Source organism: Pipistrellus hanaki, assembly GCF_964339955.1.
Source record: "Pipistrellus hanaki genome assembly, chromosome: 2".
Lineage (NCBI taxonomy): Eukaryota > Metazoa > Chordata > Mammalia > Chiroptera > Vespertilionidae > Pipistrellus > Pipistrellus hanaki.
Window position 1 is genome coordinate 88,208,602 of NC_140504.1, and position 14,227 is coordinate 88,222,828.

Sequence of the window (14,227 nt, forward strand, 5' to 3'; positions counted from 1 at the left end):
AGACTTCAGGTTTCTCATGTATGAAAAGTTGATCATGAAGATGAAAATCGCTTCTAATATGAACAGTATATACTTTTTTTATATATAAATGAAAGAGGAAGGGAGAGGGAGAGAGAGAGAGAAACAGCAATGTGAGAAAGGATCATCGATTGGCTGCCTCCTGCACTCTCTCCACTGGGGATTGAGCCTGCAACTCTGGAGCTTGCCCTGACTGGGAGTCAAACTGTGACCTCCTGGTTCATAGGTTGACACTCAACCACTGAGCCATGCTGGCTGGATTGAATTGTATGTACTTTTAACATAGGTTCCAACTGCTTTGCTCCCAAGTAACCTGACCCAAATAAGCATGTGCTCATTTAGTCAGAAATCTGGCTTTCAAGTTATTGAAGTCTATGTGTGACAATGACTATTAGTTCTCTGTTAGTTGAAGTGAATAAAATGATTGAACTATATATTATAGAAAATATACTTTAAAACTATAGAAATAGGTTTATTAAAGAAGCATTTTCCCAAAAGATATTTTAAAAGACAATGAAGTGACTCATTTATTCATTAATCCACTTATTCATTCAACAAACATTGGAATGCCTACCCAGAAACAGATACTAGATATTTGGATGCTGTGAGCACAAGAGTGAATAAAATAGTCAAGAATCCAAGACAAATACATTTTCTCCCAAGTAAGAACCATATGCAGTTTATTCAAGAGAAACTGAAGATCTTAATCTCCAGGTGTGAATGAGTGGAGAGACTACTATAGCAGTAGCATGGCATGAAATGATCGATGTTCACTAAAGAGTCAGGCTTCTCAAAATAATCTTCCCCTGGGGACTCACAGTGCTCAGATGCCGATGAGGTCTTTGGGAATTCTTAACTGTGTTGAATCCAGTGTCTCCCAAGACTGTCCTATCATGGAACTTCTCCCCCATATGTTTTGGTTCCCAAACAAGCTGGCATCAAATATAAGATCCATGGCTCCTGGACATCTACACTGAGTTACAATTTGCTCTCTCAACCTCATCTTTAAATTAGGAAAACATAGTACATGGTAAATTTTAGAGAACCCCCTGTCACTAATGCTCTGTCAGAAAGACTTGCAATATAGCAGCAGGTTTTAGAACATTGACAATCTCCTCCAGATACCGAGATGCTAAAAGGCTACCACGGTCACAGTGATTCACAGAAATCTTGAGTATATCATAATTTATATATTTTAGTGATGATTAGATACTGTTATGTGATTAAGTGAGGCCAATGGGGTTCTTTCTCATTCTTTCCTGTACTGAAAACATGGACTTGCCCTAGTCGGTTTAGCTCAGTGAGTAGAGCATTGGCCTGAGGACTGAAGGATCCCGGGTTCGATTCTGATCAAGGGCACATGCCCTGATTGCAGGCTCAGTCCTCAGTGTAGGGTATACAGCCAATCAATGATTCTCTCATCATTGATGTTTCTAACTCTCTTCCTCTCTGAAGTCAATAAAGATATACGTTTTTAAAAAATGGACTCAGCCCTGACCAGGTGCTCAGTTGGCAAGGGTGTCATCCCGATACAATAAGGTTGTGAGTTCCATCGAGTGGTAAGGGCACATACAAGAGTCAATGAATGCATAATTAAGTGGAACAACAAACCGATCTCTCTCTCCCTTCTCTCTCAAATCAATTGGGGAAAAACAACGATAACATGGGCTCAGGTGGCGATGCCTGAGTCTTTATTTTAGTAAGAAAAGACAACCCAGGAAATCTCCTCTCTGTGGTTCCTGGCTTGGGGCACATAATTCCCTATTCTAAAAGGCAGAGAAAGAAAAAACAAAAGTAACGCTGTTAAAAAGAGCGTATGCCCGGCTGATGTGGTTCACTGTTTGAACATCCACCTACAAAACAGGAGGTCCCAGTCTGATTCCTGATCAGGGCCCCTGCCCAGGTTGCAGCTTCAACCCCCAGGGTGAGGTGTCAGGAGGCAGCCCCTCAGTGACTCTCTCTGTCATCATTGTGCTTCTATCTCTTTCTCCCTCTCTGAATTCAATAAAAAATATATTTAAAATTTTCAAAAACAGCCCTATGTACATTTGAAAGAAAGCATCATCATAGTAAATTTTATTCACTCTCATGAATAAGAATAAAGCTACACATATTTTAAAATCCTACCTATCATTATTTTCTTTCATTTTTGTTTTATTGCTCTAACCCTAAATCATTTATTTCTGCCTTAACTCCTATTGCATGTAAAAATCTAGATCCTACTATATGTGATTTATTACATGTGACTTGCTGCTGTCACGTATGGCATCTAGAATCAGTAATACTGTATTATTTATGTGAGTAAAATTAAGTTTTCCCCCAGGTAACTATCATAAGAGGTTTAGTGAGGAAAACTGAAAATTCTTAATTATCAGGAGTAGGAGTTTAAAGATATTAGAACAATATCAGCATGATATTACTACAATATCAGTATATCACTTTACTATTTACTAAAAGAACAAGTCTTCTGAAAACACAATACATGCTCCAACAGATGTGAGCTTATTTTCATGAGGGTTACTTTAGGTTACTTTCTAAAATAAGTCCTTTCTTATATATCCAAACTTAGAAAATATTCAAATATTACATTATTCAAACGTTCATCCCAGTTCATTAACTTAGAAACCAAAAATTACAGATTGTTCAGCAATTTTGTATACAGATTGCTAAGCTTCGTGCCGGGGAGCAGGACAAAGCATGCTGGAGAACCAGCACAGCCTCTGTGTACCCTGCATCATGCTGCTTCTCAGCAGATCTCTGGCAACTTCCGGCAGGCATCCCAGGCTCCCTGGTTCTAGAGCTTCTTCCTAAGAGGGAAGAGAGAAATGTTCTGGTTTGTAGTTTCCTTAGAAACTCCCTGCTCCACCTGATCTGAGAAGTGCTATCTGGAATCCCTGCAGAGACCCTGGGGGTTTTGTTATTTCCCCAGTTCCGGTAAGTAACCTTATAAAAGATAAAAACAGATCAGACCCATCCAAGAGTTCCGACTGCTGCAGAATTTTGGCTTTCAGAGAAGCCTCTATTCATGGGACACTCTGATGTGTTATTTTCAGGTTTCCTCAAAATTCTCAAAAACACATTCTAGGGATCCTAAATTTCATTAGCTCCAAATGAGATCAGAATTCTCTAAATGGCCCTAGCTGGTTTGGCTCAGTGGAGAGAGCCTTAGCTTGTGGACTGAAGGGTCCCAGTTTCCATTCTGGTCAAGGGCATATGGCTGGTTGCAGGCTCCATCTCCAGTAAGCGGAGGGTGGGGGGTGGAGGGTGGTGATTCTCTCTCATCATTGATGTTTCTATCTCTCTTTCCCTCTCCCTTCCTCTCTGAAATCAATAAAGAGAACATTTAAAATTAGCCGAAATCTGTTTGGCTCAGTGGATAGAGCGTCGGCCTGCAGACTGAAAGGTCTTGGTTCAATTCCGGTCAAGTGCATGTACCTGGGTTGCGGGCACATCCCCAGTAGGGGGTGTGCAAGAGGCAGCTGATTGATGATTCTCTCCCATCAATGTTTCTGACTCTATCCCTCTCTCTTCCTCTCTGTGAAAAATCAATAAAATACACACACACACACACACACACACACACACACACATATATATATATATATATATTTTTTTTTTAAAGAACATTTAAAAATAGTAATTCTATAAATAGAACTTCAGAATCCATGATGACTTCTTCAGACCAACCCTAGGATAGGGTTTTGAGTGCAAATTAAGATACCATCTCTTCACCTTGCTCTTTGTCTTCTAACCAATCAGCCTGACTGAGTCAAAGTTATTTTGCACTTGCCTGAATACCCGGCATGTGCAGGTGCCATAGCATGTGTGCACACTCACACCTGCACATACACTCAGGCACATTGAGCATTTCACGCATTCTCCCAGGTAACCTACTGCTCAGGAGGAACAATGGGAGCGTTGCTATGATCATCCATCTCCAGGAATGCACTGAGCTGTCATTTAACTCCAATGACACTTTGTTTTCACTTAGTCAAGTAGGTTCCACCTTGGAACTTGTGTAGCTTTTTTAAAATTTTCTTTTATTTCATTTATTTCATTATTTATGCAGTGTTTCCCAAAGTGTGGTACTCGTACCCCCAGGGGTACGGGAAGAGTTTGGTGGGGATATGCACTGCACCGTGCTTAGCTGCGCCTAATTCTACGTTCTCATGAGTACGAGGGGTACTCAGCGTTACCAAAATTATAGAAGGGGTACACATATGTCAAAAGTTTGGGAAACACTGGATTAAGGTATTACATATGTGTCCTTATCCCACCATAGTGTTCCCCACCCCCCGCTTGTGCCCTCATTCCCCTAGTTTTGTGTCCATTGATCATGCTTATATGCATGATTATATACAAGTTCTTTGGTTATCTCTCCCCCTAACACTTACACTCTCCTATGCTCCCCCTGAGATTTGACAGTCATGCTTCTCTGTCTCTGGATCTGTTTGTGTTCGTCAGTTTATGTTGTTCATTATATTCCACAAATGAGTGAGACCATGTGATGCTTATCTTTCTCTAACTGACTCATTTTGTTTAGCATAATGCTCTCTAGGTCTATCCATGCTGTTGCAAATGGTAGGAGTTCCTTCTTTTTTACAGCAGTGTAGTCTTCCATTGTGTGTGTAGCTTCTTAAAGTATGAGCTCTGATGTCCTGGTGAATGGGTTTCTGTTTGAATCTTGCCCCTATAGAGCCCTTTACTGTTTTTTGTTTTTTGTTTTTTTTTTTTTTTTTTTTTTTTTTTTTTTTTTTTTTGCACAGAGACAATGTTTATTAAGTTGTTGTTTGCATGGGTAAGAGAGTGAGCCAAAGGTAGTTCTCAGGTACATCGAGTTTCACTTAATACAGAGCTCTAATATCTTCTGAATACAAAGGTCTTCATAAGCCACTTTTACAAAAGCACACTTTGGATGAGGCAGGAGAAGAAGAAAGGCTCCACATGTATGCATTGGAGACCTTGGGAAATCTTAGCAAACGGGGAGACCAGGAGACAGACCTTGTTTGGAGGGACAATGCAATAGGGATGCTTCCAGAGATTCTACTTTATATTCAAAAATAGACTTCCTTTATTAATTGAAAGTTGCAAATCTTTATTTTAAATGCACTCACATGATATGAGTATTTGAAGATCTCTCTCTCTCTCCTCTCTCTCTCTCTCCATGCTTTAGCTTCTTTCTTCTCTATTACCAGGCAAGCTTATCTTAAAAGCACATCTTATCCCAACAAAAAAGATACCAGTCTATGTTTCTCACTAAATACCCTTTTATAAATGTCCCTTCCTCTCTATCTGAAATATAAAGCATTTAAAAGAAAGTTCCCATTTTAATAGAGTGCCCATTTATGATCTAGATGTGCTGTAGGTCAGCGATTTTCAACCTTTTTCATGTGATGACACACAAAAACTAATTACTAAAATTCTGTGGCACACCAAAAAAATATATTTTTTGCCGATATGACAAAAATAGGTATCATGTTTATTAATCCACACCAGATTGCTATTGTTGTGTTGGCTGTTGCCATTTTTTTTTTTTTATTTGCCAATCTAAGAGAAATGAGTCAGGTATTGCATGTTTTTAAAATTTTTTCAGCATTTACTGCACATTCTTGTTTTTATTGCTGGATTTTGGCTGGAGTCTTTGATAACTTATCTCCAGCATGTTTACTGAATTTTCAGTCAGCTTTCTCAGGATTAAACTATCCTTCACTTTCAGAGATAGGTATTGCTAACCACATATTTCTTTCTACAAAAATGCTATTCCAAGGGCAGTTGCTGTACCAGCAGCAACCAAAATGAGTGTACAATTTACTTTAAAAGATTATCTTTTGTTAGGTAATGCATGTGTTCACTTAAAAACATAGGAGAAGAGTAAATCCATCCCAGACTCTCTATCTGTCATGAATTTCTCCTCTCCAGATACAACCACTGTGAGCAAGCAGGTCCTGGTGTATCCTGATAGGTACCAAATAATCATTTTGAAGCAATTGTATATAACATTGTAGATAATAATGTATTAAAAATAGTTCTAAATAACAATACCTATTCTTCATTGTACACTCACTATATTTCAGGTGTTTTACATACAGTTTCTTACTGAATAGCAAGAATGAATAATGAATGAATGCAAGAATGCCCATCAGATGTGTTAGGTTTGTTTTGCTTTGGGTGTGATTAGTTCATATTTTGTGAATATTTCAAGAGTCCCTATTTCTCAGAAAACAGATATTTGGTATGATAACAGGACTAATAGCTGGGAGGTTGGGATTTCAGGGTGGATATATGGGGTGTCAAAGCCCACTCCCTTTGGTTTTAAAATGCTGAATTGCTTCTCTTATAATAACAAACTCTGGATTAGTAAGGATGCTTTTGCATTTGTTCCTCTTCCTTAATTGATTTGCCCTTGCTAACATTCTAGTGTTATTATTTTAATAATCACCTGAGTATTTTATTTTATTTTAGAGAGGGAAAGAGAGAGAGAGAGAGAGAGAGAGAGAGAGAGAGAGAGAGAGAGAGAGAGAGAAACATCAATATGAGAGAGAAAAATCCATCAGTATGTGCCCTGAGTGTCCCAACTTGGGGTGGAACACGCAACCTAAGTCCTGACAGGAATCCAACCAGCAACCTGTTGGTGTATGGGGTGCTAACTGAGCCACCGGGCCAGGGCCCCTGGTGAACATTCTAATACTTGTTCAGAGTCACTGACATTGAAGGAGAGGCTCTCCAGTGAGTCGCAAGGAAAAGACCCCTAGCCCACCCTGCCCCTTGGAATTGGACCTCAACAGCTACAGCTTCCATGGCTGGGAAGCTCAGTTGGTTGCAGCATTCTCCAGGTAGGCCGAGGTTGCAGCTTCCGTCCTCGCTGGGCACATACAGGAATCAACCAATTAATGCACATATAAGTGGGCAGCAAGTTGATACTCCTCTCCTTTCTCTCTCCCACCCTCTCTCACCTAAATATAAAAATTTTTCAAAATGTGATCATTGTAATGGAGTGCTCACTTACAATCTAGGCCAGCGATTTTCAACCCTTTTCATGTTATGGCACACATAAACTAATTACTAAATTCTGTGGTGCACCAAAAAATATATATTTTTGCCCATATGACAAAAATAGGTATCACTTTTATTAATTCACACTAGATGGATATTGTTGTGTTGCCTGCTGTCTTTTTTTTTTTTTTTTTTTTTTTTTTTACAATCTAAGGGGAAAAGTCAGGTATTGAATGTTTTAAAAATTCTTGAGGCAGTCTAGTTGAAAATCGTTGTTCTAGATAATCCTCCTCTTCTAACTGCTCGTTTGCCTAAATTTGATTTTTTTTTTTTTTTTTTTTTTTTTTTTTTTTAATGGTGATGGAGAAGGGTGAGGGGTAGAGTTTCTCCAACTCCTGGGAGCAGTGAGGAAGAGGTTAAGCTGGACCAGGAGGATTTTTGAAGTCTTTGGCTGGGAGGTTCCATCTGGAGAAAGGTGCAGGGGAGCTGGGGTTGGCGAGAGAAACAAGACAGGTCCCATCCGCTTGGATTTCAGCTTCTGAGCGGTTTCCTTCTCACCTGAGGGCGCAGTCGGGCACCTCTGGCGTGGGGATGAAATATTAAAGACCAGAACTTGCCAGGCAGGATGGAGTGAAGCCCGGGAAGCAGCGCGCGGCCCCTTTAAGTGCTCCCGAGGTGGGAGGAGAGGGAGGAAACGGGAGCCGCGGGGACGCCAGGGGAAACCCACTGGCCACTGAGCCGGAGCGGAGGCGGCGTGAGAGCACAAACTTCGGACGCGGCCGGTCCCGGCGGAGCTCCGCTGTGTCGCCGCGGCCTGCGCCCCCTCCCGCGGCGGCATCCTCCTCGCCGGTCCCCGCCGCCCCGGGGAGGCTCGGGACCTGCCTCTCCGCAGCTTCCAGGTGCCGGGCGCCGGCAGCCGCCCTCGGAAAGTTTGCGCCCCGGCGTCCCAGCCCCGGGAGTTCGGGGTGCCGCGCGCGCGCCCCTGCGGGCGAGGGGCCGGGGCGATGCTGAGCGCAGCCCGGGGCCGGGGGCGCGAGGCAGGCGAGCGTGTGTCCGCGGACCTGCCGCGGTGCCCGGCGCCCTGCGCGGCGCCCCAGTGATGGGAACGGGGGCCCGCCCCGGCCGCCGCACCGCCCCCTCGTCCGCTCCCGGCGCGCGCAGTCCCCCGGGCGCACCCCGGGCGCCCCGAGCCCGTCTCCCCGAGCTGCCGCCGCCGTCTCGCCTGCCTTCGCCGGGAGTGGCCAGCTGCTGACCGGCTCGCCTGGAGACGGAGCAGCACTTTCTGGCCTCCCCGATTCATTCTCGCACCCCAACTTCGCCGCCGCCCCGCGCCTGCCCTCGCCGCGGCGCTCGGCGCACAGAGTGGGGCGCACGCCGGGAGGCTCCGCCGGCCGGAGCGGGAGGCAGGAAACCGCACCGCTGCTGCTCCGCTTCGCCTCTTTGTTGTTCTCTTTGGTGGGTCCTTGGAAGTGGCCGAGGTTCCCCGGAAACCTGGGAGCCAGAGAAGGCAAACCTCCGGATTCTTAGTCCGCAAAGTGCTCCGCGATACCGACTGGCGTCCGGAAAGGTCGACAAGTAATTTACCCCGAAAACTCCTGGCGGATTAACCCACGTTGCTTATATTAAGCCTTTGTGTATATTGCGTGTGGTGTGGCTTCATAAATTCGGGGACTCCACTTCTACACCCTCCTCGTGGCATGAGACTGCATGCAGGATCCACCCGAGGACAATGATCGCGGAGCCTGCTCACTTTTACCTCTTTGGATTGATATGTCTCTGTTCAGGTAACCTCGCGTCTTCTCTCTGCATCCCGCATCCCTCCTGCACGCCCCTTCTCCGCTTCTCAAATCAAACCCCAAACTGCCTTTCGGCGACCTCTCCTTCCTAGGGCCGGAGGAGCTTGGTCCCTGCAAGAGTTTCGGGCAAAACGGTTTCTAGTTCGTACTTTGGGTCGTCCCTTTACCCCTATTCCTCCCCCAACCCCTAATCCAAACCCCCCCAAGCCTCATTGTAGACCTCGGGTTTTTGCCAAGTTCAGGGCACGCCCAGGTCACTTGGCAAACGCAGGTCTGAGCTCAAGGGGAGGAGGAGGCGCAGTTGGCGGGGCGCTGGGGCCCCCAGGCTGAGCCGTGGTGAGTTTCATCCCCGGGCGCTTCCTTAGGGGAGCGAGGTGTGCGCCGGGGTGATCCTGTGTCTCCCAGACCCGCCTGCATTCCAGAACCTGGTCCTCCAATGCGCCCCTCCTCCTCCGAGCACAAGGGGTTATTAGTAGTTGTTTTATGTAACTAAAGTCTGTAATTAAATTTGATTCTGTAGAAACTTCAGGAAATAACTCCTTCCTAAGGTAGGATATAAACTAGCCTCTCTGCCTGGCTGGGTTTAGAAGGAAACAGGCGGTTGCAAGTATCTGAAAGGGAACAGTTAATTGCCTGGGAATTTTCATTGGCAAAGGAAAACAGAAGGTTGAGTTTAGGATTTGGGGGATTAATTAAATATTGCTGAAACTCCCCTGATGAAGTGTTGGGAGGATGTTGCAATGGGATCCTTCTGACATTGGAGAATACACTGTATCTACACTTACTAATAGCTTTTTTTTACACTCCCTAAGAAACTTTTGCTGTGGGCGAACAGAGTCGACGCAACTTTTCTTTCTTTCCTTTTGGTAGATTCTGGTTTCAATCAAGGATCTGATTTCAGGCCCTAAAACACACACACACACACACACACACACACACACACACACACACGGCACCTCAGGGAATTTTGTATAGTGGAATACTGAGCTTCAAGTTGCATCAGGGCCTATAGGTTAAAGTCACTCAATTTGCTTGATTATGAAATAGTTTTGAAAGTTTGGTTTGAGCTTTTTTTGTGCTCCATGGCTATGGTTTATATTTTGACCAAGGATTTTTACTTAAGTTAATGAAATATGAGAAAGAAAAATGCACATCAGCTAAATAATAGCAAATAAACTCCTACAATAATTTCAGCTCAGGGACATTTGCAACTAAACTAAATAAGAAGTTCATTAAAGTGAGGAAAACAGAATACTGAAGTTCCAGCCTCCGATATTTGACCTGTTACAGTGGATGGATCAATAGATTAAGCCAAGTCTTGGGGGCCACCTCTTTTTACTTCCAACTTCTTTCTGCAATGTAGCTTTTTGCTTTTTTTTTCTTAGTTTGCAGATCTGAATGATTGAATAGTTCCCCCACCCCAAGACTGGCCATGCATGCAAATCAAAAACATTAAGATCTGATCTCTCTATTTGCCTCTCGTTGCTGTGTCTCCCCTTAGTTTAATTTACAGCTTCAGATACCTTTGAGATTTTTGTTGATTCACCTTCTCAGTTAAAGTTTATTCACGTGTGTAAAGTGAAGTGTCAGTGTGATAAATGACTGGAGGGGCAGATTACTGAAGATAGGGGGATTAATGGTCATTAGTCACTGTTTGAGCTGAGTTTGTATATGTTGGGACATTTTATCATGGCTGTAGATTAAAGATAGAGTCACACTAATAGGGAGGGTATTTAATACTGAAAGCTGGTTGTTTTCCTGTGCACATTTTGTCTTTACTTGGGAAAAATGTCTGGGGAGGGGGCTTACTGTCCTTTCAGATTTAATAATTTGATTAGTAGTTAGTTTAGTATCTGGGGTTTATAATTTAAATAGATGAGGCATTTATCATCTTAGACTTAAACTGATTCCTGGCTTCGTTTTTTTTCTGATTTAACTCTCTATTTAAGCCACTGAGGATGTTTAATAAACCTGGGGTTTTTCCTGTAGGTGTGCTTATCTTCCTCTTTGGCCAGGCTGCAGGTCAGAGTGCATTTGTGAAGTGCTCTCTCATATTTAACCTGAAGCCCTTAATCATTCCTCTGATGGCTTACACTCATGCTGTGAATCTGAACTTGAGAGACCAGTCAGATTATTAGACTGCTGGGATGATTTCATGGCAGTGTGCTAGTCTAAAGCCACACTATTGATTTGAATAAAACTTCACAGAACTCAGAGAAGTAGATGTGGGCGTGCTCAAGACACCTGGTCAGGGAATGAATGAAGTTCTTGAAAGATTGTGTTTCATGTTTTGCCTCAAGCATAAGATCACAGTCTATCACTTGTTAATGGAGTGTATTTAAGAGAAATGTGGTGAGCTTAAATAAATCAAAGCGCACTGGGGGTAAGGTACCTTCAACAAGATTTAACCTGTAAAAGCATCTATTGGTTGTCAGTTCTTCTTTTCTTTCTTTTTATCATGGATGCCAACTTAACAAAGTCCTATAGTTTTCTTCAAACAGATTATAAACTGCATTTTAATGTGTTGATGGCGTACTTAACATCAAATTCTATGTTTAAGAGTATGTGTTTGCTTTGTGGTGCCTTTCTTTTATTAACCCAATACTATAATATATAACTTTTTTACTCTAGGAAACCAACATTTTGAAGAAAAATAGGTATTTCTTTAAAAATTCATTTTTAAGGTGATTTTTTTTTAGTGTGATTGTATATCTGAGCTCTTCTCTATGGATAGCTAGACTTTTGGTGAAGAGAGCAGGGTGGGAAGCACTAAAACAGAACCCTGTGATCTCTCAGGAAGTGGTTCCTTCGTAGACTTCCTCCCCTCAACTCCAGTTGCTCAAACTTGCTTTTAAGTGAAGAAGTGAATGAATTTCAATTCAAATTTAAAGTGAGAACTGACTTTCAAATAAAGAGGAAGTTCATTTGTGCTATCTTTCCCCCCTTCTTTCTTTTTCTTCTGGAGGGCGGGTTTTCTTTGTTTTTGAAGAGGAACATTTTTTTAGAAAAGAGTTGCACTGTAGGAGCCACTTATCTAGGTCATTTATCTCTTTTACTTCCCTCTTCCTTCTTTTCTCCCTCCTTCCTCTCCCTCTCTGGCAAGATTTTTTTGGTAATTCTAATAATTTCTTCTTATTATCTTTATAAACTTTCTGGCTTTTAAATATACTTACCTGAATACTATGGTAGCACTGAAAATATTCTTACATCTTGATAGTAGGTCCTCTAGCACATGGCATTTGTTTGCTTGTTTATATACTTTACAGTGAGTAGATATCTATCATGGAAAATACTGGGCAACAGGAATAAATTGGAGGAAACAGAATGACAGTTTACCAGTGGAGATCATAAATAGTTGAGTCTTGACTTGTCATCTTCTGTGTTAACAATTTCCAGCCCCTTGAAAAACATGTTTACTTCTTAAAATAAAAGTGTAACGGCCTTGCAAGCTTGATTTTTTTAATATGAAAAATAAGGAAATAAAAATTGTTATTCAATTAAAAATTAGACCTAAAAATTCATCTTCAGAATAAACTAAGAAATTTGGTAGTAAGAAAGGCTGAGTGGGGGTTGGGGGGAAGAGGAGAGTCAAACCAAAAATAGAACCAGAATTTAGCTAGTTTAAAAATATAGGAAGAGGTGGAGTGGAAGTAGAGCAGCCAAAATCTAAGTGTACCCTCTGACCACACACAACTTGGAAAGCATCTCTGAAAACTGGATTTCTGAAAATTTGATGTCAGCATATATACTCTGTACTTACCAACTACATAAAGTAGACATTTTTCATTTTTTTTATAAACAATACATTTTGAAATGTTTAAATCTTTCATGAATTCATAGACTAGTTTTTTAGAGCTACATTTAATAAGACTTTAGAATATTGACTACCTCAATATATAGAGTAAAAACTAAGTAGTTATCTTTTATCTTCTATATCATAACATCTTTGCTTAGAACAGACTAATCAAAGTAAAAGAAGGAAATTAAAAAATGAGATTGCTTTTGATCTCTGGGGTCCTATAAGACACTTTATGACAATAACTCCTACTATTGCTATGATGGTATGATCATAATTTACTAGAGGCCTGGTGCATGAAATCCATGCACTGGGAGGGTGGTGAGGGAGGGACTCGCTCAGCCTGGCCTGCATCCTCTTGCAGCCCAGAAGCCCTTGGGGGATGTCTGACTGACACCGAGGCGGGAGAGGCTCCCACCACCGCCACTGCAATTGCCATCTGGGAGCCTGGCTTCTGGCTGAGCGGTGCTCCCCTGTGGGAGTACACTGACCACCAGGGGGCAGCTCCTGTGTTGAGCGGCTCTCCCTGATAGTCAGTGCACATCATAGTAACTGGTCATTCTGCCGTTCAGACAATTTGCATATTAGCCTTTTATTATATAGGATTGAACACTCACTATTATCTTAATGCTTATAAGAATCCTATGGCATAGGTGCTGTTATTAGTAAAATATTACCCTACCCTTATTTTATGGTTGTGGAAAATACATCATTGAGAGTTAGGAGATGTGGAGGAGCATGGATTTGAATGAAGTTGATTCTAAAATTCTTAACTACCATGCACTTTTTGTAGTTAAAAAGGAGAGAGGAAGAATTTAAACCAGAAACCTTGTGGCTCAATCATTTTTTATTTTAAAACGTGTCCCCAAAAATCCACCTAAATAAGATGTGGTTTGAGCACTTAGGATTTTGAAAGGAAAGCATTCCCCTTCCTATCATAAAGTAACTGGCCTGTAAAACTTTAGATCACTAGGCAAGACAATGAATTCATTACACCCAGCCTACTCATGTTCAGCCTTTATCGAATCTGCCTTTTCTGGCATGCTTTTAAAAGCAGTGATTGAACAGAAGTCAAAACAGTGATGCAGATGTGCAGAAGTTCCAAGTTGTATTTTGGAAAATGAATTCCATTCTCGTGCACACTTGGGGAAAGATTTTGCTCTAAGACCAAGGCAAATAACTGGCACTCATCAGGGAGAGACCATCATTTCCCCCCGGTTGCTCTTCCCCTCTGGGTTGGATATGGGCTGGGGTCATTTAGTCGTAGATGAGCCTTCTGCTTGACTGCTGTTCACAGATGACTCTCTTCATGGCTCCTGATCATGGAAGGGCTGAGTGTTAATACCTGGTTGATCAGCTGGTTGGAAACTGCTTAGGCATAGCCAATAAAGTTGCCATCCTGTGGAGATGAAAAGGCCAGCTCCTTTCTTTACAATTCTGGATTAGCATGGTTTCCTATTCTCCTTCTCCCACCACTTTCAGCCCTGGCCTCGGTGTTGCTGCTGAAGAGGAAGAAAAAAGATTATCTGTAGTGTACAGGGAGGGTGCTTTGATCTCCACTTCTTCGCCTTTTCCTCTTGCTCTCTCTCTAACCATCCAAAGTCTATTTCTCACACTGGAAGGT

At 42.3% G+C, this 14,227-nt stretch overlaps 1 protein-coding gene across 3 annotated transcripts in view; it reads left to right on the plus strand.

Moving 5' to 3' along the window:
- Nucleotides 1-14,227, plus strand: part of ROBO1 (roundabout guidance receptor 1) — a 988,403-nt gene that overhangs the window by 563,770 nt on the left and 410,406 nt on the right. Inside the window, exon 1 of one of the 3 annotated variants that reach the window (XM_084875895.1) lies at nt 7,747-8,795. The exons of the other annotated variants lie outside the window; for them this stretch is intronic. Within the exon in view, the coding sequence (XP_084732021.1) occupies nt 8,741-8,795 (55 nt within the window). The 5' untranslated portion in view covers nt 7,747-8,740. Of the gene's footprint in view, nt 1-7,746; nt 8,796-14,227 lie in introns of those variants that run through there. 3 annotated transcript variants of the gene reach the window in all.